The sequence below is a fragment of the Gambusia affinis genome, linkage group LG19, assembly GCF_019740435.1.
Source record: "Gambusia affinis linkage group LG19, SWU_Gaff_1.0, whole genome shotgun sequence".
NCBI lineage: Eukaryota > Metazoa > Chordata > Actinopteri > Cyprinodontiformes > Poeciliidae > Gambusia > Gambusia affinis.
Window position 1 is genome coordinate 9,564,356 of NC_057886.1, and position 22,875 is coordinate 9,587,230.

The 22,875-nt window shown below is 40.7% G+C and overlaps 2 protein-coding genes across 4 annotated transcripts; both read left to right on the forward strand.

Moving 5' to 3' along the window:
• The first annotated feature begins 126 nt into the window (after nt 1–126).
• LOC122822348 (trichohyalin-like) lies at nt 127–11,366 on the forward strand. Of its 3 annotated transcripts, none has more exons than XM_044100957.1 (18): nt 127–262; nt 611–674; nt 1,525–1,810; nt 1,952–2,057; nt 2,168–2,243; nt 2,822–2,931; nt 3,092–3,351; nt 3,546–3,784; nt 3,936–4,046; nt 4,395–7,277; nt 8,507–8,654; nt 8,791–8,896; nt 9,150–9,306; nt 9,389–9,454; nt 10,125–10,211; nt 10,337–10,445; nt 10,563–10,645; nt 11,007–11,366. In XM_044100957.1, the coding sequence occupies exons 1-18, from the start codon at nt 243–245 to the stop codon at nt 11,061–11,063; spliced, it is 4,968 nt and encodes a 1,655-aa protein (XP_043956892.1). In that variant the 5' UTR covers nt 127–242; the 3' UTR covers nt 11,064–11,366. The 3 variants fall into 3 exon arrangements, with proteins under 3 accessions (XP_043956892.1, XP_043956894.1, XP_043956893.1); XM_044100959.1 differs by having other exon boundaries at nt 3,113–3,351; nt 11,007–11,302; XM_044100958.1 differs by having other exon boundaries at nt 2,171–2,243; nt 11,007–11,302.
• An 8,837-nt stretch (nt 11,367–20,203) lies between these two features.
• kcnj12b (potassium inwardly rectifying channel subfamily J member 12b) lies at nt 20,204–21,469 on the forward strand. Its single transcript, XM_044100963.1, has one exon. It carries the CDS (start codon nt 20,204–20,206, stop codon nt 21,467–21,469), a length of 1,266 nt encoding a protein of 421 aa, XP_043956898.1.
• The last annotated feature ends 1,406 nt before the right edge of the window (nt 21,470–22,875 follow it).

Below are 22,875 nucleotides of genomic sequence, written 5' to 3' on the forward strand. Positions count from 1 at the left end.
GTAATCCTGTTGGGCTGTAGGACTAATCCTGCAAAACTCTAATGGAGTGTGTCAAGTTTGCATAGGATTAAGTGTGGGTGAGTCTTTGTGTGGGTGTCTTTGGGACTGTTCACCTGTCTGCGATTTACTCACCAGTTTCTGCCAGACAGGCTGACCCCTTTTTTTGCACTGGATGACCATATAAGCATGAAAACTTTTCAATTTTTGTTTCCATGAGTTTTTCCTTTACTTTGTAGCTGAAGATGGCATCCAAAAAGCAAAGGTAGGTCAATGTGATCCAATGTAACTGTGAGTAAATGTTGCATGTTGTATAAAACATTTTTAAGGCAGACATTGTTCTAGATGTGTTTCATTAAACATTTGTACAACTGGTCATAACTTTTACCAGTTCCAAGAATATTTTTGGTTACATAGAAGGAGCATTTTTGTTTGTTTGTTTGTTTTTAAGTGAGAACATCTTGGAAATATCTTCATAGATTGCGCAGAGAGATTCACTTTTCTCAACATTAAGTCAAAGACATCCCAGGCAATTGATATAAACAAGTCTACACTGACATTTGTATATATGCGAAGGTTTCCATGATGATTTATCTTCTGTCTGTGCCTACAGCAGATCGAATGAGGCACTGGTAACCACAAAGATAAACAAACCTGTGCAAAAAGACAAAGAAAATGTAAGTATTACCATGTAAAAATCCAGCTTGTGTTTCCAGTAGAAACACTAAATGGTTTTCTTAAATAAAATTAGAAAATAATCTATTTATACAAACATAGGTCATCCAGCAATTGGGAATACATTGTATTTGTCAATATGGATCTCAAGTTAATAAAACAATACAATTTGTACCAGGGACAAACCGTTCAGTTTTGGCCTTCTACCATTAACAATATTCCCTGTGGACATGAAAGTGTAATGTGAGCACAACTACTTCAGATTTATAATGTGATATCTGCATGTGTTTTGTCCAATTTATGCTGCCATAAATGGCTAAAGATCAGCTCGGTGTATTTACAGTCCGCAAAAATCGCGAAGTCAGGCCTTCTCAGCCTTTCTGCTATTGATTTCTCCGCCTTGTGCTCCAGCCACAGATTCATTGCCTCTGCAGTTGTTGAGGTTGCATCTACAGACACTGGAGTGCACTGCCTATATGTGGTGGCTCTCATTTGATCAAGTGTGATTAAGTTTAAAGTATGTGTGTGTGTGTGTGTGTGTGTGTGTGTGTGTGTGTGTGTGTGTGGGTGTGTGTGTGTGTGTGTGTGTGTGTGTGTGTGTGTGTGTGTGTTTGTTTCTGTCTGTGGCCTCGTTGTGGGTCAGATGGTACTTAAGTAAATTAAGAGCTCTTGTCAGGATTAAAAGCCTCTTCCACTGGGTTTATTGGATTGCATGTGTCAAAACACCCAAGCTTTCTTGGGATGAGCATGTGGTGTGGTGTTTGATATTTCAACTAAGGAGCTAGAATTATATCTGACATTTTTTATTTTTTTTATTTTTTTTTTAGAAAACTCTGTCTTTTTCTCTTAAAGGAGCTCAGAGGATGTATTGGAGGCAAGCAGAACTCCAGCAGCGCTCCTAGGACTGCTGGTGGGAAAAGCAGCCAAGGAAGAGACTCGACAGCAACTGGGAGTAAAGCTGCTGGTAGAAGAGGCAGCGGCAGCCACCAGACAACCAGACCAACATCAGAACCAGCAAAACCAGCACTCCGCCTGCGGAGCAGCCGCAGCTTTTCCTCCCTGCAAGCCTCTTCTCTGACCATCGCTCCGTTCATGAGGAGCAGCCGCTCACTCAGCAGACTTGATGAACGATCCACCGGTAACTGCTCTGTTTGCTAGTTTCTACTAATTATTTGAGTTTTCTTAAATATGTGAGATCCATTGTGCAGGGGTTATGATCATTTTCAGCAAAATAATATTTGAGATACTTTTATATTTAGGAGGTTTTCTGATTCCACAGAAGATACATATTATACCAGTGCAAGTTCACAAGTAAGAAAAGGACAAAGTACTGGGAAGAAAACACTGGATTCTGGGAGGCAATCTTCTTCGGTGGAGAGATTTACGTACGTTTTATTTTGTTTATGAATATTTAGATTTTGTGAGTCTTTCTTTAGTTTTTTTCCTCCCTGAAATGCATCCTTTTTGTGTCCTTACCATTTTTAACATTACGCAGAAGCTCCGCTCCATCCTCCTCCTCTGTGGTCTCGACTGCCATATGTCATCACCAGACCACCAAAGAAAAGAAGCAGGTGCAATTTATACTTTCATTTTACTGCTCGTCTGTCGTTTAAAACTGCGCACATGTATTCACCGGAAAGTTAAAGAAAAAGAAGGCTTGAATTTTTTAGCATCACAGTGAGTCAAAATAAATCGAGACAAAAAGATTTAAAGAAAATATGATGAAGGTTCAGCCAGAATCCAGAACTCTGGAAGAAAATCTGTGCATTGACCTTAAAAGGAATGTCCTTGCAATCAAACAGATTTGGGGAACCTTTGCCAGGATTAGCAGAGCAATTAAGATGCAGAATTCAGACTCCTGTGCTGAATGTGAAAGAAAGATGAGCTTAAACCAAGCATGAGTTTAAGAATATGGACTGAGTTATTTAAATTGTATTTTATTCAGAGAGTTTTGTTTGTTTTAAAGCATGACTCCTGATGGAAAAATGTGTTACTTTGCAATTTGAAAAACGGTATTAAATGATTAATCATGGTCTCATTTGGTTAAAATGTAAAATGTTCATTTTACCTGGTGTGTAAACCTTTAAGATACACTGCAGATGAGGCTGGACAAGCTGCTCTAAATTAATATGTATTTCTGTTATCGCAGATCAAAGATGGGGTGTACACACTGTGTGCAATGACCGCTGGCATGAAGCACAACTGGGTGCAAGCAGTTTTTAAGAACGTGCAGCCCAATCGTACACAAGGAGACCAAAGGTAGGCTTTCTGTTATTCTCTAAGGAACCTCGTTAAAGTTGACACAATTTTCCAGTGCACCACATTCTTTTCATTTCAGATTTCATGAGGCTTAGGAATGAATTTTGGAACAAAATGTGATAATTGCAATTTGAGTCGACATTTAACCCTTTGTGTAAAGGAGGGCAATTCTTTCCCGCAGCTCCGTTGCGGAGAATGAAGAAGATGAGCTGGAAGACTGCGAAGAGTCACATGAACAAGAGCTGACGTCTCAGCAGCAGCTAGAGGGAACGCAAAGCCCGGCCGATTTAGACCCGTCATCCCCTCGTCCCCCTGTTTCACCCTCTTCTTCACCTGCTGCAGCACCTGCAAATCCTCCACAGCAGGTGGAGGAGACTGAAGAAGCCCAGTGCCACCCTCCTGTGGAAACCAATGAGACTGGTGCGTTATGTCACCAGCCCAGATGTTTGTGATGCTCCATTAAGAAAATAGTGATGTGTGAGATCTATGCTAATATTGATTGGTAATGTGTAGAATATGTATTCTCAACATTTTTCTCAGTGAATATATATATATATGTATTTTTTTATGAAACGTAAAACATTTGATGAGATTAACAAGTGGTGTCGCGACAGACACGTCTATATCTGTTGAGGGATTCCAGAGCGACGACTCCTCTTCTACAGTGGTGCTGTCCGATGGCGAGGATTTCCGGAAACATGCAGATACAGAGACAGCAGCTGAGCAACCGGGTTCACAGGGATGTGAAACTGAGGCACGGAGGGAAGAGCAGCAGGTGTCGATAAACCCCACATGTGCAAAGGACCGTGCATCTCTGCTGAGTCAGCAGCAAACTGGGCAACTTGTCAAAGAGGTGAGATTTTATCTTCAACAAAACTACTTATAAAAATAATGTTCAATGGGACAAACAAAATATGGATTATCTTGTTTTCATAGAAGGCTAGCATGTTTTTTTTGTTTGTTTCTTTCTTTCTTTTTAAATGTTTGCTTCTGTTTCTCCACAGCTGCAACAAACACAAAGAGAGCTGTCACGAGTCCAGCAGCTAAACAAGAGTTTGCAGGACGAGCTCCAACAAGAACGAGAGATTATTTCAGAGAAACTTCTTTGTGTGCAGGTAAAATTAAGACTTTCAGATATTCGTATGATTAACCTTGTGTCAAATTTATCTGCATCCCTGGTATACTTTCAATTACAGCTCAGCTGGGCTTTTAACCAAAGCTGTGTGCTTTGCTCTGCTGAGATTAATACTGAACTTTTCCGAAACCCACAGTCCTGGTGGAGTTAGGGTGAAACAAAGGATGGGTACGAGGAAAAACATCTCACACCTACTGATTAGACATGATGGAGGATCTGTGATGTGGTGGACTTGTGTCTTTTACAAAGAGGAGTCATAATTACGTTAAAGTTCTCTATTGTGCAAGTTGTAAGACGGAAATCTTTGTTCTCCTGATATGCTCCGCAGAATGACACCAGTTCTTCTTCAGAGCAAACCTTAACCTTCCAGCGACTGCAGAGGATGAACCACAACCTCCGCATGGAGCTCGACGAGCTGAAGAGGAACCAGGAAGAGGCCAAGGAGGCCGAGCTGCGGCGAAGAGTCGACCTCTTGGCCCAGCAAGCCCAGCTGCTGGTGACCGGGGACGCCACGGCGCTCGCTCAAATGCACCTTGAGCAGGACCGCCAGCAGTTCCAGGAGCAGCAGAGGAAGTGGGAGCACAGCGTGACCTCCCTGAAGGCTCAGCTGAACGCCAGCGAAGAGAAGAGGAGGGAGACAGAGTCCCAGGTGGCCCAGCTGCAGCAGGAGCTGCAGAGTCAACAGAGCCTCCAGCAGGAGGCCGAACAGCTGCAGAAACACCTCCAAGAGATGTCAGGCCAGCTTCGCGCTTACGAGGACGCTCAGGCCGAGAAAGAGGCCCGCCTGCAGAAGCACCTCTTGCTCCTCCAGGCGAGTCAGGAGAGGGAACGAAGGAGCCTGAGCGCCAGCCTGGCTCAGGCTGAGCGACACTCCCAGGACCTGAGAGACAAACTGGAGAGGGCCGAGCAGCAGCTGGAGAGCCTCGGCAAGACGCAGACGTGGACCAGACAAATCGAAGAGGCGCAGCAGCAACTGCAGGAGGAGTTGGCCCATACAGTGTCAGCCGTGCAGCGGCTGCAGGAGGAACGGGAGCGGCTGGACCGTCGCTGTGAGGAGCTGCAGAGCCAGCTGTCAGAGGCAGACAGAGAGGTGGGCAGGCTGCAGGATCGCCTGAACACAGAGGAAACACACTACTACAACCTGGAGCACTCATACGAGAGAGCCTGTGAGGATCTGCAGGTCGCTTTGGGGAAGGTGCAGCAAAGGGAGTCTGAAATACATGAGATCCGGGAAGGCTATGAAAGGCTGCTGGACAGCAAGGAGCAGGAGCTGAGCGAGGTCCTGCTGAAGATGGAGGTGTTGGGTAACAGCTTAGAGGAGACAGAAGTGAAACTGAGCGAAGTGATGAGAGTTTGCACCTGCTCTTTTCCTCAAGACAGACAGAAGGGTCAAGACAGACAAACTCTCGAGGCTCCAAACTCTCAGTTGATGAAGGTCTCTCAAGGAAGCAACAGCAAATCTCTGGAGCAGGCGAGATCCCGCTCCCGCTCAGTGGATGCATCGTGCCAGTACCTCATCGCCGCGGGAGACGACTCGGAAAAATTCATGTCCGTAATCCAGCTGCTTGAAATCAAGCTGTTCATCACCGAGGAGAAACTGAGAGACATCACTCAGAGACTGGAGGAGCAGCAGGGTCACGTCAGCTGCCAGGACCCCCAACTCTGCTCCCAGCTGACCCAGAGCCGAGCCACGGCCCAGCACCTCAGCCTGCTGCTCCACAGCCAGGCCAAGCAGAGCCAGCGTTTCGCCCAGGAGACGGAGGCCCGCTGCAGGATGCTGGTCGGCAGGTTTCAGGTGGCTCTCAATGTCGTCCAGGCCTGCGGGGAGAGGCTTCAGGCAACTCCCGTCAACGCCCCCGACATAGAGAGGCAGCTGGCCGGGGTCGCTTGCTGCCTTCAGCAAGGGGAGAAGGATGCTGAGAGACTCCAGCAGGAGGCACGCAACTTGAGCAAAGAAGAGGGCAGGATCCTCGGCGACGAGAAACTAGCTGGAGCTGAACAAGAGATTGTTTCTAGATTCGCCAACACCCAGCCTTCACATGGCATGTCGGACGTTGGGAAGTATTTGATCAAGGAGCTGTTTGTTGTGGAGAAAATGGTTTCTGTCTTGCAGAGTCAAAACGGGATTTGCGAGCTATCTGCAGCAAAAAAGGAGGATAAGGTCGATTTGGTTCGCAGTTACAAAAACTTGATCTCCAAAATCTTGAGCCTAAAAGGTGAAGAAAGGATGGAGTCCAGAGGAACCGGATGTGACGGCGGTCAGCTTCTAGAGAGCCTGATTGGAAGGTTCTGTGCTGAAGCCGAGCTCATTTACGCTGCTTTGAAACTTCAGCAACAGAGCGTGAGTCAAATAAACAGTCATGATCAGCGGGAAGGCCTGGCAGACATCAGCCCCTCTGAGTTGTCTCCTTACGATGAGCAAACTAAAGATTCAGATGAAGCTGCAAAGCAATGCATAAAGAAGCGATTTGAGGAAAAAAAGGTAGCGGAGGAGAGAGAAAGAGGTTTGTTGGAGCAAATCTTGTCTCGGCTGCAAAAGCGGGCAAAGTTCTTATGTCAGGTCTGCCAGGAGCTTCCTGTCAACCACACCCAAGTCCAAGAAGGTATGAACCATTACGGGGACGATGTTTCTGAAGCCGATCTGACTTTTTTCCAGGAGCAGGTCAAGTTGATGTATTTGTCTGACAGGCTTTATTTAGACATAAGACAAGAGCTTCAGCAAAGCAAGGCGTCACAGAACAGTTTGCGAGATCTTCGCAAGGAGCAGGAGCTTGGCAGCGTGATGGAAGAGCAGGAGGCTTTAAACGAGGCCTTCAACCAGCTTCAGGACGACAACTGCGTGCTGAGAGAGGAGCTGGAGCGGGCCGAGCAGAAGGTAACGTCGGTGGAGACCGGGAACCAGAAACTCCTGGAAGACATGCAGAAAATCGAGGGTTGTCACAAGGAACAGATACAGAAGCTGGAGGCGGAGTTTCAAGAGAAGATAAAGGAACTGCAGCAGATCCACGAGGAGGAGATGAAGCAGTTGCACGGCCACTACTCCAAATCGTGTGTTTCTAAAGAAAGGCAGCACAGACTGTGCACAGAGGAGATTCCCATCTGCTCTCTGTCTGACCAGGCTGTGGCTGAGCTTAAAGCACAGGAGGACGAAACCAAAGCTGACGGAGCCACTCTGAGAGAAGCTTCTCTGAAAGATCTGGAAAAGCTGCAGGTAGTGCAAATATTTTCTCACTAGATTTCTGCTGATTTAAAAAAAATATATATATTTTCCTGCTCGTTTTCTCTGCTGGTGAAAATAGAATATCTCTAAGGACATTTCAAGCAATTTCTTAGGAACTGTGCATTCATTATGTCTTTGATGGATGAGCAGAGTACAAGTGGTTGTTATTAAACTAAGTCTCAACTGGCTTTGCAAACAATGAACTTTTTTTTCCACCTGTTTTAAATGTGGACTTTGACTAGGTCATTATATTGTCTTACTGTAAAGCAAACTTCCACTCCAGTATTAAGTCATTTTCAGCCTCCACCAGATCTTCCTCTGGGTTTCGCCTTCCTGTGGAAGAAAGGCTTCCCCACAGCATGATGCCACCACCTCTGTGTTTTACTATCTTTCTGACTCATTAACCTCCAAAACAGGAAAGTAGGGAAATTTGAAACGTTGTTCCAGATATTGGATGATTTTGAAATTTAAAAAATAAAGAATAATTTTTATTGTAAACAAACCTGTCCAAGTTGAACCCCGCCTCTCGCCAGAACGTTAGCTGGAGATAGACACCAGCAACCCTCCTGACCCCACTAGGGACAAGGGCGTTAGAAAATGGATGGATGGAGGAAAAACTGGAAAGCTTTGGCTTGCAGAGTAGCATCTGGACAACTCCCTGGTCCTTTGCAGCAAAGCAGAGCCGAAATGAGCTGCTGTTTGAGGCCCTCCAACCTTCAGGGGCCTCTCACATAAATGCTTGAATTTTAACACAGACTATCGCTCTAAAATGTTAATGTTTGTTTATTGAAAATGAGAATGCTATTAAGTTTGATTTGAGTGGGTTAAGTGTAAGAAGGAATTGGCAAATTTACTTTGTGAAAGTACAAAGAACTGTTGAATAAATAATGACATAGCCAGCTGATGCTACAAGTTTAATCTTTGAGCTAGGTTTGTTCACAATTTCTTCTCATCGAATACAGAAATAATCTAATTGGAGATTTTAGCCGCATCTGGCACAAAAACAGAGGCATCAGCAGAAACAGGTATCACCCGTTGTCCAGCAAAGAGGAGGCGGGAAGATTTGAGTGTTTGATGTTCTTCTCCTGAGGTTAGAGGTGCAATAATGACCAAATTAATCATTTCTATTTTTAATATTATTTTCTGCTTTAGCAGTAACAGAACTGTCCGCTTAAATCACCTTTGTTGCAGCCAAAACTGGTTTCCCCATTTCGCTACAGGCTTCGTGTGATCTTGGGCTCACTGCCATGGAGGAGATGCACAGGAAGATCATAAAGGACCTTCAGCAGGAGCATCAGAAGCAGGTAGCCGAACTTCTGAGGGAGAAAGACCAGCTCCTGCAGGAGGAAACTGCTGCTACTCTGTCCGGTAGATACAGTTTTATCATTTTGTCTCTCTGGTTCTTCTTCTTGGGAATTGTGCTAAGCACATATTAATAAAAGAGAAAAAATAACCGTAAACCTCCAGCAGCAGGGATATGAATATGACTTCTATCTTTTTGCAGCCATCATAGCGATGCGGCGAGCTCATAAAACGGAGCTGGAGAGAAGCAGACTGACTCAGCGGATCAGGGAGAGTGCAGACGTCTCTGAACTCCACGTGGAGTACGAGTGAGTTACCAGAAATGCACGTTTTGGACCTAAAATGTTCCCAATATATATGTTTTTTTTTGAAAAGAAGAAATCGAAATAATTGATTCTCTGTTTCTCTTTATTTGTCCAGTAATGTCGTTTTCTCATTACGGCTCTCTTACTTTCCGTTTTTGGTTTATAAATCAAATAACTGCCACCACCTAATGCAATTTCCTCCCAAACTCACTTAGTTCTCCAACATCCTCCATGCCTCTGCTTTTTTCTTTTGCAGGAAGGAGATCCAATTATTGCAGAGGGAGCTGGAGGTGTTGTCGGATCAGCACACGAAGAAATGCCTGGAAAACTCTCAGCTGAGCCAGGAGCTGCAGACCGAGAGGGAATCAGTGATGCAGTACCAGCAGGAAAACCAGGAGCTCAAACACAAGCAGGTGGAAACATTTTCTTTTCACTTAGAGTTTGTAGGCTCAATATTAGTCTTATAAAAATGTTTTCTTTCTATTTCCTGTCAAGAGAGAGCCAGAAGAAGTGACTCAGCATCCAGGAAACCAAGCACAGTCTGATGTTTGCCAGATGGAAGTAGGTGCCCATAAAGTTTTTAGAGGGGTCTAAAAAGCAACATTAAAAAAAGAAAGAACTCATAATACCATTACTGTTATATAGTACGTACTCTGAAAACAAGCACTAGTTTGCAGAAACAAACTAGTGTTTTATTGAGATTTTATGTGATTGTCCAAATCCAGAACAAGGAACAGATTCATCAGGAAAATCATTTAACTTGGAGTAAAAGGCAGTAGTTCCTCTCTACTGTGGCCACATGCTTGCTCAAGATAAGGAACTACTTCAAAGCTAATGACTCAATGTAATGAATCACACTTTATTTCATTGATAAACTTACCTAGTCAAAGTCCAGACCTAAATTCAGCTGGTAATCTGTAGCAAAACTTAAAATTAGGTGTTTTCACAGATGCTTTCCATCCAATCTGATTTTCCAAACAAACTCCAACAGACTTGTAGCTTAAATTACTACTGAATGTGGCTCTGCAATGTTTCAACTCAAGTGGGATAAATAGAAATTTCCAGATTTTAATAGTAAAAAACACAAAAAAAACATATTAGTTAAATCAACCTAACGTTGATATCTCACATGAAATCCCCAAATAAAAGTTGTGTGAAACATGATGAAATGTTGAAAAACGCAATAGTTATGGTATATGTGTGACACTGTATGATGTTTCTGCTGTAATAGATGATCCTGAGGGCAAAGGAGGCAGAGATGCAGCATCTCAAACAGGAAGCGATCTCACTCAGAGAGGACTTAGAGATTGCGCGAATGGTAGAAAATATTTTCAAATTTTATCAACAGGGATTATCTCGGTTACTAAGAGAAGTTGTTTTGTGAATTCTACATAAAACACACAATACATAATGTATTATTATGTACAATCCCATGTATTATAGGACAAAGTTTATGCGGAAAATAAACTGAAGGCGCTTCATACAAACAACTACAATGAAGCCAAGTTTGCCACTTGGTCTCCGAGCAGAGACGCTTCAGGACATCGTGTCGGTGAGTAAATCCTCACTCTGTCGTCATTTCAAAAGATGCAAAGTGTAGTTTTATTTATTAAATAACTATTAAACCGGCTTCACACGGCCTTTTATGCCACTTTGTCTTCATTTATAGATGACTCTGTGAAAAACAACCCTGCGATCAAAAAGAAAGAGAAAACTTCCTTCCTGCGTCAAATACGAGGATTCAGATCAAGGGTAAAAATCAACACAAATCTTTTCCTCATTTATTGTTTTTGATATAAGTAATTTACATTTGGTTCATTTTTATTCCATTTATTAAATGAAAAATGGGATTATGATACTTTCTTCACATGACTGAGTAATGTATCTATAACTGGTTATGAATGGACCAATTTAAAGATTTATTTAGCTGCACCAACCTTAAGAAGGGGCTGATATAAACTTATTTTAGTTGTTAGAAACAATTTTATGTGTCATGAATCTCTTATTAGTATCTAAAGTAACGCACGGCTCAACAGATCTAAACTCTTATTCCTGTTTTCCTCTGTTTATGACGATTTTCCAGCTTTTCGTTTCTCCTTTTTATGTTTTTCAGAGTTTAAAAGACGGCCTTTCTACCCAAGAAAGGATGAAGTTGTTCGAGTCATCCTGATTTAAAGGAAGTGAACTGACGTCGCAGGAAATCGTCATAAATCTGTTTAAAGGGACGCTTGTGTTATTGTTCCGCGGACATCATGTCGTGTGCTGCTCTTTTCTGTGAGGTAGTTGTGTGAAGTATGACTTGAAGGTATGACCACTAGAGGGCGCAAGAAACGGGCTTTATTCTTCTGGCACACAGAAGCTCTGTCGGTTTTAAATTGTACTGTACAAATGTTGGGCGGCAGCTTCTTATATTTCACATGGATTTTGCAAAATACTAGATTTAACATTGATGTTTTCATTAAAATGGTTTATTGTACCTTTTGTTTGGAGTTCTTGACAAAAGCCAGAGTCACAAGAATAAGAGTAATCATCAACTAAATAAATTAAAATCATCTAAATAAACTATAAATGATGACTTTTAATAACCAATTCCCGCTATGATTAAAAAAAAAATCAAAATCTGATCAATCAAGATTCATTATTTTTCATTTTAAACTGGCTCAGTTGTTTTTGTTTTCTAGAAACTCCAACTATGTTATGACAGAAATTGGCTGCCTTCGTAAAAAACATTAATACTTTAAAAATAAAAACAGTTCCTTAAACACCATATATTCTGAAACCACTTTCGCATTCTGTCAGCCTGTTATACAGAACGCAGATTAGTTAGATACTTGTATTTTTAATTTCCCTTTGACATCAATAAAATGTATTTTACTTGAATTTAATTGATTGGGGGTAAATATTAAATGAGATTATTATTATTTTTCCAAAATTTTTGTTAAAATAGTTACTTTATTGTTTAAAAAAAAAAAAACATGTTGCAAGTCAAATGTGTGCATGAAAATCTTTATAAAAATCCACGAGAGTGAAATTTAAAAATTTCCAGTTAAACAAACAAAGAAGCATGATGAAATACAAAGAGAGTAGTATAACAAAGAGAAGAGTTTCAGATTAGCTGCATTAGCAATGTGTGAAGTGAGAAATAAAATTAAATAAAAGTTTAGGACTTAAAGCAGTACCTCTGATGCCAAAGAAAGTCCAGTCATGGTAAAAGGAAAATGCTCCCATTGTCTGTTCTTGGATGTAAAGTGTACAAAAATCACAAAGTACATATTCTACTATTTATTAAACAAACATGGAGGAGAAACTGAAAAGCTTTTGGAAAACCAAGAAGAAACCCAGGTATCTGGACATGTACAAGACAGAAACCCTGTATAAAAATGTTCTTGTGAAGAATATATATTTTTTCAATATGATAACATTAGGTAATTCTGTGTTCATGTTTAATCAGAGTAGAGACCTTCCACAGATGCAAAAATAATCTGAAAATTGATGCTGGAACCACTGAATAAAGACAAAAAAATAGATAAATTAAATAAAATAAAGTATATAATTTGTCTCCAGACAAACACAAAGAACAGGTCATGACTTTAACTGCCTTTAATTGCCTCCATTGACACTCTTTTTTTTTCTGTATCTCTGCGAGTTGCTGGCTGGTCTCACAGCCGACACGCTCCACAGGTTCGAACTCTTCTGGATGACGTTTTGCACACATCATGTTGTCTCCATGACTGATGATTATATTTAGGGACAGCTGACGCTCTTCCTCATGAAAAACAACGCAAATTTGATACCACAGGGGGTTCAGTTGAGCTTTCAGTTTGGACGTCAGATTTCTTGTCTTTATTCTTTTGAAACAATGGGATGTAAATGATTTTTTTCAGACACGATTTCAGTGAATCGTGTGTCAGAGGCTGTTCAGGAGACGCGTCTCTGTTCCTTAGAGTCATGTTGCTTCAGAGGAACATCGCAGCTCATTAAAACCCAACACTCACCCTCCTTTCTTCGAGACCCCCACTGGGGGAAAAACTCAAGTCATGTGAGCTGACACTGAGAATGAACCCACTCTTGAGGCTGTTTTTTTTTTTTTTTTTTTTTTTTTAAATGGATGCTCCACACTTCTGCACCTGCAAGCAGAATGGTGATCTGTTGGGGTTTGGAGTGTGGAAGCTTAAAACGCCACAAACAGCACCACCTCTGAACCTTCCTATCAAACATTTCTACACTTTGGCAGCTTAAAGACACAAACCAGGATTGAGGAGAAAATACAGTCACTAGTTTTTATTAAAGGATTGAAAGTTGTCCACAGGTGTAAGATGAAGGCAGATGTAGGACTGCAGAAATTAATTTATTCAAATATTTTTTTAGTTAGAAAACATGGCAAAACATTCTTTTCTCTAATTTAAGAATTCAACATATATCTAAAGATTTACATACAGTGGATGGCAAAGAATTTTTAATTTCTTTTGTGTACTCCAACACAAAGCAGTGCTTGACTGCAAAGTGGAATGAAAACATGTTTTTTTCACAGATAAAAATTCTGTGACATGCACATCTATTCAGCCTCCATTAGCCAGAGAAGCAGCCTGCAGGCTTATAGTTACTCTGGAGGAGCTGCAGAGATCCATCTTTGCCGTCCAGCCATCTTGGGGAAACTTCAAACATATGGAAGAAGGCGCTTTGGCCAGATGAAACCAAAGCTGAGCAAGAAACCAACACCCTGTACACACCGTCTCCACTCTGAAACACGGCAGTGGCAGCGTTATGGTGTGGGAATGCTCATCATCGGGTGGGACAGGGTTCATAGACTTTCTCCATTCAGTCTAACTGAGTTTGATTGAGCTAATGTGCAAAAAAGAATGAGCTAGAATTTGTAGCTAAAATTGGAACAAAAGTAACCAAACAAATAGCACACTATTAAAATCTTTATATGACAAAAAAATTAAATAAAATAAAATCCCCACCACAATTATGTGCTATATTTTCTTCGTCAAACACATAAAACCCTGGTTGGAAAAGGAAATATGAATATTTAGGGACACTGTGACTGAATGGTTTCATGTTGCAGTCACATTATTTCTTCACCAAAGTCGTCCTTCTAATAATAATATGTTGATGCTTATGTTATGACTTCAACTAAATGTAAACAGCACAAACTTACAACAAATTTAATCTCCAGTGAAAAACATTTAATCAAATCACTTGCATACAATCATGTTGTATAGATAGATTTATATTCAACAGTCTTAGTAAATAAATGAATGCTGAATGGAATAACAAGCCCGTCGTATCACACACGAATTTGCATCAGCTTGATTCTGCATTCCTACATGTGGGATGGATTGTGTGTGAGTGTGTGTGTGTGTGTGTGTGTGTGTGTTTTATGAGCACCTGCAGGGTTTCTTCTAGCTCAAGCTGCCCCACCAAACCAGGTCTTCATGACTGATCAGCGGCTCAGGTATAAACACCGGTACGCAGGTGCATCTGCTCGGGCTGTAAAAATAAGTGGCCCATTTAGCCAAGCAGAGATCAATTACAGCAACCAGTGTAGAGGCTGTGCTCAGCTCTGTGAGTACAGCCTGTTTCCAGAACCAAACCTCTACTGCTGTGTTTACTCTGCAGCTGAAAGGACCTCCCGGATGGCAATCTTCGCGTATGGCGCTGTGGATAAAACATTCAGTGAAATGAAGTTTATTTTTGTTCGTTTATTTTATTATGACACTGTTAAAAACAACAACAAAAAGAGGAAATATCTAAATAAATCAGGTCCAGAGGAGTGTGACCTACATGCAACTTGTTTGCTCAAACTTAGATTTTTCAGCGTTTCCATGACAATGGATAAATCCCACGTTGTTCACTTAGGACAAATATAAATTTGGCACCTGGCTGGAAACAGCAGCTTCTGCCTGGAGGATGATGCTCCTGATTGATGTTTGAAGAACTCGCTGTAATACTTTTCTTATTCTTGTAAACTGTCTCAGGAACAGACATTTGCTTTTGTTTTTTTGTTTGTTTGTTATTGTATTTTTACAGATTTTCTTTGTTTAAATCGTTCTTTAACCCTTGAGCATAAATGTCATTCAACACATAGTTTATAAAGTTGAAGATCAGAACCTTACTTCTCTTGAGAGATCTTTTTTATAAATTATTTATGATTATTAAAAATAAAATTACACCGAATTAATCACAGCAAGATAAGACTTTTAAATTAAAATTAAAATCTACCAACTAACAAGGGAAGGTGTCATTTGAAAATCTTTCTCTTCCATCTTACATTTGAAGGCGTAAAACCTCCCAGCTCTGAAATGGATAAAAATAGCCCAGACGTGTGGTGGTCATCTGAAAGGTGATCAAGTGTGACCCACCATTGAAACTGGCTGAACCTGGCCCAGTTTGTGCTGCCGCAGTGAGGAGGCCTTTAAATAACTCACTTGGTACACAACGACGAGGCTCTGGGTTTACTCCGTCCCGATGGCACACTTTACATCATCATCCCCATCTGGTCTCCACACTGAACCTGTAACCCATTTACAGTTCTGACAGTAGCTTTGTACAGTGGACATCTGCACAGGAAGCAGCAATAGTTTTCAAGTTGTTTAAAAATGCTTCTGTGCTTTTCTCAAAATTACTCTCATTTCTGGCCACTTCAGACTAAATCTGAGGTAGCTCGAGTGTTTTTCAGTGTTATATTTAGAGGAGGTTTCCTACAAGCAAGCTGAACTCGCAAAGACAAAATAAATGAAATTCAAGTGATGTGTTTTCCACTTTGTTTTTTATCCTTAAAAGAACAAAATGGCATAATTTAGTTCTGTGTGATGGACACGTCATCAGAAATGTTTTCTTCTTTGGTGTCTGGTAGAGTCAAACTTTATACATAAATCCTGCAGTAAAATGGAGCTTTGAGACTCACCAGAGTTCTGCATTTAGGTTCTTGTGAAGTTGGTCTCCTTGGCAGAAGCGACTTTGTTCTTGTTGTTTTTGCAAGAAAAAGAACAAACTCATGTGTTCATTTGGACATATGGAGAATACAGAAGATTGTTTTCTTATTTAGAACAGAATCAGTACCAACCTAATAATTGCAGCAGCTCCTTCAGTGATGCTCATAATCTCTTAAAAGGCATCCCAGAAGTGTTTTTTATTTTTAAATCAATTTTGGAGAAACGTGCAATTTTTGTAAGCTTTATAGTGTTGCTGTTGCTTATCAAGTTTATAATCATTAATTGTAGATTAAAAGAGACTGGGTGCTGTGGGCAGACTTGCCACCAGGTTGTTGATTTTTTTTTTTTTTTTTGCAGATTCTTCTTGAATAGACTTGTCTAATATATTTTAAAACCCTTCCATTTTAACACCGGAGTCCATCTTTAAGAACTAAATAACGAATATATTATGGAAAAAATTAAACTTAAAACTAAGAAAACAGCTATTTGCAAGTTCAACAGGAACATTTCCAATAACCAAATGATCCTAAATGGAAACCAAAGCGATCACTCTGAAAATCTTTTCTCTGTCTTGAAACACCTCATAGTGAAACCAGTTTCATAAGAACAGTCTTCATGTTTGGGTCATGCTTGCATGCGTTAAACCTGATGGAACAAGTTGGTCCTTTCATCAGCAGTTCTCATCAGCCGACCATCAACACTTCACCGAGGAAGAGCGTGTAGTCATTTCCAAATGCCAAGTATCTACAGTGACACCGTGAGAGGGAGGGGGAGGACCAGAGATGAGCCGTGAGCAATAGTTCACTAGATGTGGGATACGGAGTGGGATATGCAGCAGAACAAGATCAGATGGCAGATATACTAAGAAAGTGAGAGACACGTGGAAGAGGAGAGACTGTCGGCCACCGCTGCTGTGAGGATAAACTGTGACGAGTCGAATCGTTGATTGGACCGGACCAGCAGCCCATAAATTCATTTAATTAGTCCTCTGTTCTATTTTGAGATTAAAAATGATGATTTCAGAGCTTGGCTGAAGTATTTCTGTAATTTATCTTTTCTTTCTTTTTTTTTTCTTTTTTTGTCTGTTTTTGGACCCCTGGACATCAAGCAGACACACTGGGATCCTCTCCAGCTCTGGTGGAGAAATAGATTGTTTTAAATCAGGCAGAAACATGAAAATATTAACTGATTATTTGCTTTGCTTTCTCGGGACGATAGAGTGGTTTTACCCTTAACAGAAGAGAAGAAGAGAAAGGAGCTTAAAGAAAGTCATGCAACAATTTGGCTAGTGAAAAACAAAAACCTGGAAGCTTTGGAAAAGAAGGAAAAATAAAGATCCGCTTTTATCAAGAACGCATGAACAAAAGGTAAGTTTTTCTTTTGATAACACATCACAGTGAGGATGGATTTAAGTGTTGGATTATTGCTCATCTCACAGCTCAAAATATATTTCCAGTAAGAACAATTCACAGCAGGAAAAACGCTTGCCGTCTCCTTAGCATTAATATAACAGCACAGCAGGCAGAGTGTGATTTGTGAGAAAGCAGACGAGCTTTGGCACGAAGAAATTAGAAAATAACATCCCTCTGAAACTCACATTCTGCTTCCTAGCAACTAGATGATCAGAAAACAGCAACTATTGTTTAAAAACATGCAAAATAAAATAAAACAAAATAAAAATAGGTTGTTATAATTGACACTTATCCCAGTGCTGTGAATTTGTCCCTGCCCTACTTTTTTTTATTACATGCACCTGTTAAATGAAGGGTAGAAACGGGGAGTTATCCAAGCTCCATGGTGAAGACACTGGCAGGACAGACTACAGGGCTCCACCAAGAAGCTTTGTTAAAACAAATTCAAAAAACACACATACGTTGCAAACACAATGCATTTATTTGATGATTCCTTCATCATTAAACTGAGAAAAATGAGAGAAAGCAAAAAGACGGAATCATATTTTCCTATTTTGCTAGAATGACCCAGATATTAGTGTTCATTTTTTTGCTATGCAAACCAGTTTCTTTTTTTTCTTTCTAACCGCTTTAAGAAATTAAATTAGTCTCTCCATTTACAACTCAAACATACAGTATGTTTAAACATAAAGGGCAGCTTTTAGTGAACATTTGCATTTTGTTACTAAATGCCATTATTCGAATGGATACTTAGCCATTTCTCCACCAAGATGACCCCTTAAACTTTCTGCCTCCACCCTGTCTGGGGGCCAGCAGATGTCCAGATATTTTCTCGACTTCCTATGTTGATACAAGGAAAACTTTTAGGATGAAACATGTATCTACATTTAGTCATCTAGACTAAATGTAGACCAGTTTGTTAAACCCATTAAACCATCCTTACACTTCGATCCACATTCTTTTCAAGAACACTGTGTCGAAAGTGTAGGGAAATATGTATAGTATTGGTAAACAGCATTACCAATGTCAATCAATACTGGACATCAATATTGGCCCAAATTTTGATATTAGTGCAACCCTAAAAACAACATACAAATTACACGTAATACTAACAATAAAATAAGAATTTAATGGGGAAAACCCCCCAGAAAATTCGGTCAAATAAAATTACTTAAAAGTAAATGTTGAGTAGTGAAGGCTGAACACGTTTTAGTGTTCACATATTAGCTATTTTTCACATTAAATGTAAAAGGTCCAGTGTTAATTGTTTTATTATATGGAAACTATTTTAAAATGAGAGACACGATTATCCAAATTATATTAGCATCTTCCTGAATTGAAGCCTCTGCAGTCTCTCAAAGTTGAACAGATTATACTTTTCTGAATTTTATAAGTATGCCACTTTGTTGGCTTGTTATGTAAAATTTTAAATGCTTCTTTGTACAAGGACATCACAGACTTTACAACTATTTGCAAAAGTTGATCCCAGTTATGCGATAAAAGACAGGAGATTTGTGTTTATGCAATGGTTCTAAAAAGCATTTACTCGATTAGATATTACACTCATCAGGTCCTACCACAAATTCTCTATTGAACTTAGGTCTGGGCTTTGACTAGGCCATTCCAGAACATCCACCTTGGAATCGTCAAACAATTTCTGTGCACCTCTAGCTGGAAGATTCAGGTTGTTGTCTTGCTGGAAAATAAATCAGGGTCACATCGCTTTGACAGTTCCTTGAGCGCAGACGGGGGAAGCTGGTGAGAGTTGAAGAAACGCAAGGGGAAGGGCATTACTTTAGGAAAACTTGTTAGAGGCTACAAAAGAGTTGTAATATGAGAAAAAAGATAAAATAGTATAGATAAGGGAGACGAATACTTTTAGCTCAATACAGAGTGTATGAATAAAATAAAAGTCTGATGAAGAGATTAGAAACTCCCACTGGAAAGTAATAGTCAGCCACTGCAATGTCAAAAAGTTAAACACACCTGTCTTCAATTACACTATACCACAGACTAACATGGATCCAGAGCCTTCGGGTTATTTCTTACAAGGTGAAATAACCTAGTTTCGAACATATGAAGGAATATCTGCAAGAATGGCATTATTTTAGCTTCAAAATGGATAATCTGACAACTTTTTTTTAAATCTCAATTACTACTAAGTCATTCAATAGTAATTAGATGCCTGAAACTTTAAGCAAGTTAATCATTTTACTGCGGTGTTTTAAACCATTTTTATTTTCTTACTAGATGTCTTTGGTGATCACTTTGAATGTTGCCATCGAACCACTTGTGTCTGAGCTGACCTCTGTTTCAATACCCAGTTTTCTGCCTCATCTTTTTTTAGCCCCTATTACGTTCCACTTCAACATCGCAAGGGAATCACACAGCCTCATCGCGGTACTCCAGTGCCTCTAATAGTTGTGCCAGCTGGAGGAAAAACAAGATACGTCACATAAAGTGGCAGGGCATTGAATTAGCTGGCTATTTCTGTACCTTGATGAGCTTTGAAATGTTTATAGTATGAACCAGAGTATTTCCGATCAGAAACGAGAAAGTCAGACACAAATCAATGCCTTGATGGTTGTCAAAAGGATGTTTTGGAAGGCGAAGGAAAAAGTCAAAGTTTGAAGCTGAAAACAGTGAAATATGTCTTTCACAGTTATTCAGAGAATGAAGACTGAATATTACATTTGAAACATTTGGACTAAAAAGACAAATCAAAATAAGCGCCTTCAACTGGTTAAATGTTTTTCATCACACTCTCAGTTTTGGTCTAGTTTGTCTGTTCTATCTTTGTACTTGGTGACAATAACATTCTGCCTGTCCTTTCCTTCCCAGAAGTTGACAACTGATACCAAGTTGTCACCAAACAGAGCTGTGCACCTCTGTGCGAGGGCTCAGCTGTGCATGAGGCAGGCTTGTTGCGTGAAGCCCCCCTGGCTGCGTTTCACTGCGGCATGAGCGTAGGAAGGGCCCACCACCACCGCAGCTTTCTGTCCTGTGAAGAAGAAGGAGTCAGACTCAGCACCATGCTGGCCGTGGGCAGCTTTGGCAATGGCAAGATCCACACAAGACGCAAAGGCCACAGCCGGTTTGTCAACAAGACTGGCCAGTGCAACATCCACTTCTCGAACATGGACGAGAAATCCCAGAGATATATGTCAGACATTTTCACTACTTGCGTGGACATCCGCTGGCGGTATATGTTCCTGCTGTTCAGCCTGGTGTTTGTGATGTCCTGGCTGACGTTCGGCTTGGCCTTCTGGGTCATCGGCCTCCTGCATGGTGACATGGAGAAAAACAGAGGGGATTTTGTTCCCTGTGTCACACAGGTAAACACCTTCGTGACGGCCTTCTTGTTCTCCATTGAGACCCAGACGACGATCGGTTACGGAGCTCGCTGCGTGACGGAGGAATGCCCAGCGGCTGTCTTCATGGTGGTCTTTCAGTCCATCATGGGCTGCATCATCGACGCCTTCATGATTGGCGCCATCATGGCCAAGATGGCGCGGCCAAAGAAGCGTGCTGAGACTCTGCTGTTCAGCCACAATGCGGTGATCGCCATGCGGGATGGGAAGCTGTGCCTCATGTTCAGGGTTGCCAACCTGAGGAAGAGCCACATTGTAGAGGCTCATGTTCGGGCTCAGATGGTGAAGCCCCGCTACACAGAGGAGGGCGAGTACATCCCCCTGGATCAAATCGACATGAACGTTGGCTATGATAAAGGCACCGACCGCCTGTTTTTGGTCGCTCCCCTCACTGTCATCCATGAGATCGACGAAGAGAGTCCTCTGTTTGGCATCAGCAAGCAAGATCTGGAAATGTCCGACTTCGAGATTGTGATCATCCTGGAAGGACTGGTGGAGGCAACGGCCATGACGACGCAAGCGCGAAGCTCTTACCTGCCATCTGAAATCCTGTGGGGCCACCGCTTCGAGCCAATCATCTTCGAGGAGAGGAGCCAGTACAGGATCGATTACGCCTACTTTCACAAAACCTTTGAGGTGCCGTCCACGCCCAGGTGCAGCGCCAAAGACATGGAGGAGAGGAAATTCCCAACGTCTGGCGCCAACTCCTTCTGCTACGAGAATGAGCTGGCCTTCATCAGCAGGGATGAGGATGTAGATGGAGACGCTGAGACGGAAAAAGACAAAAGTTGTCCATCGGAGCTAACCCCAACTGACAGCATTCAACCATCTTCTCCAAGAGAATCCGCACTTTAACCTTTGTCTGCTGACAGAAGGGCTGTCATGGCTGAAGAGGGTCGACTTGTGAATGTCATTCTGCAGACACTGTAACACAGATGAAGACATCTTTGTTACAGTTTGAAGACCAGTGGTACGCTATGCCTGCCACACAAGGAATAAATTCAAAACGTCAAAGGATGCACAACTTTTTCTTCCTTTTGAGATGGTTCATGAGCTTTATTAGACGCAACTGAAAACTGTCCTACTGATGAGGAACTTAAATATGAAGTGCATATATATATATATATATATATGAAAGCAACATGGTTTATATATATATATATATATATATATATATATATATATATATATATATATATATATATATATATATATATATATATATATATATATATATATATATGTATTTTGAGAAAGACTTCACAGCTTCAACTGGACTACATGCAGCTGCAAAATGACGTGACTTTGCAGTGAAGCTGATTATTTACCAAGCCAAATTTGTAGACTATTTAAACAGATTTTCATCTCAGCATCATACCGTACAACTGCAAGACTCAAAGTCATGCCAGTAAGTCGATAAAAGGGACAAACACCTAAATGATAAATTAACTAGAAAAATTCCTTGCTATAAGTTAATACACATCTTAAAATCACCCGCAGTCACAGCAAAATGAAAGACTGTGCCAATAACGTTGACCTCTAACATAGAAACTTCCAGCTTTCAGAAGAATTACACATGGGGCCCTTCTGCCGAGGAATCACAACACAGTTTGCTGCTGAAGACGGTTTCACAGTATGGGAGTCAGGAAAATATAGAATAAGGTTTTTGATTGTTTGTTTGTTTTACCTCTCTTCATCTTTGATTATAGAGGTGAGGTGGCATCTCGTTCAGCTAATGCCCAAAGTGCAAAAATACATAAAAACTACTCAAAAACAAGAAAAAATGTTATGAAACACAAAATGATAAATTATAGGAATAAGAAAAGAAATATCAAACATGCACATTTTTAATAAAACATCCTGATCCTTGAATATTTTCCAACAAAACACAGGGTCCACTTTTTGATAAAAATGTGTGCTGTCGTTAAATTGACTTGACAGCGTCATCGTGTCAGGGGGTATTTTATGTTGTCCTGTTATATAAAATGTGCAACATTGCAGGATTTGAGCAGTTCTCATCACAATCTGTTCACATTGGAAACATGCAAAAAAAAAGAAAGAAAGAAAAAAAACCCAAAACAAAATCTGAAACCTTTGATTTTGTTGTATACAAATAAAGTTTGATTTAATTTTTTGATTTGATTTGTAATCAAAGTGAATTGAAGGTGGGGAGGCTATTAACTATGTGTTTCATACTTACTGCAAGTAAGACTCCTGATTTGAAATGACCTGCTAATGTAACTCCAGATCATTTGCTGAAT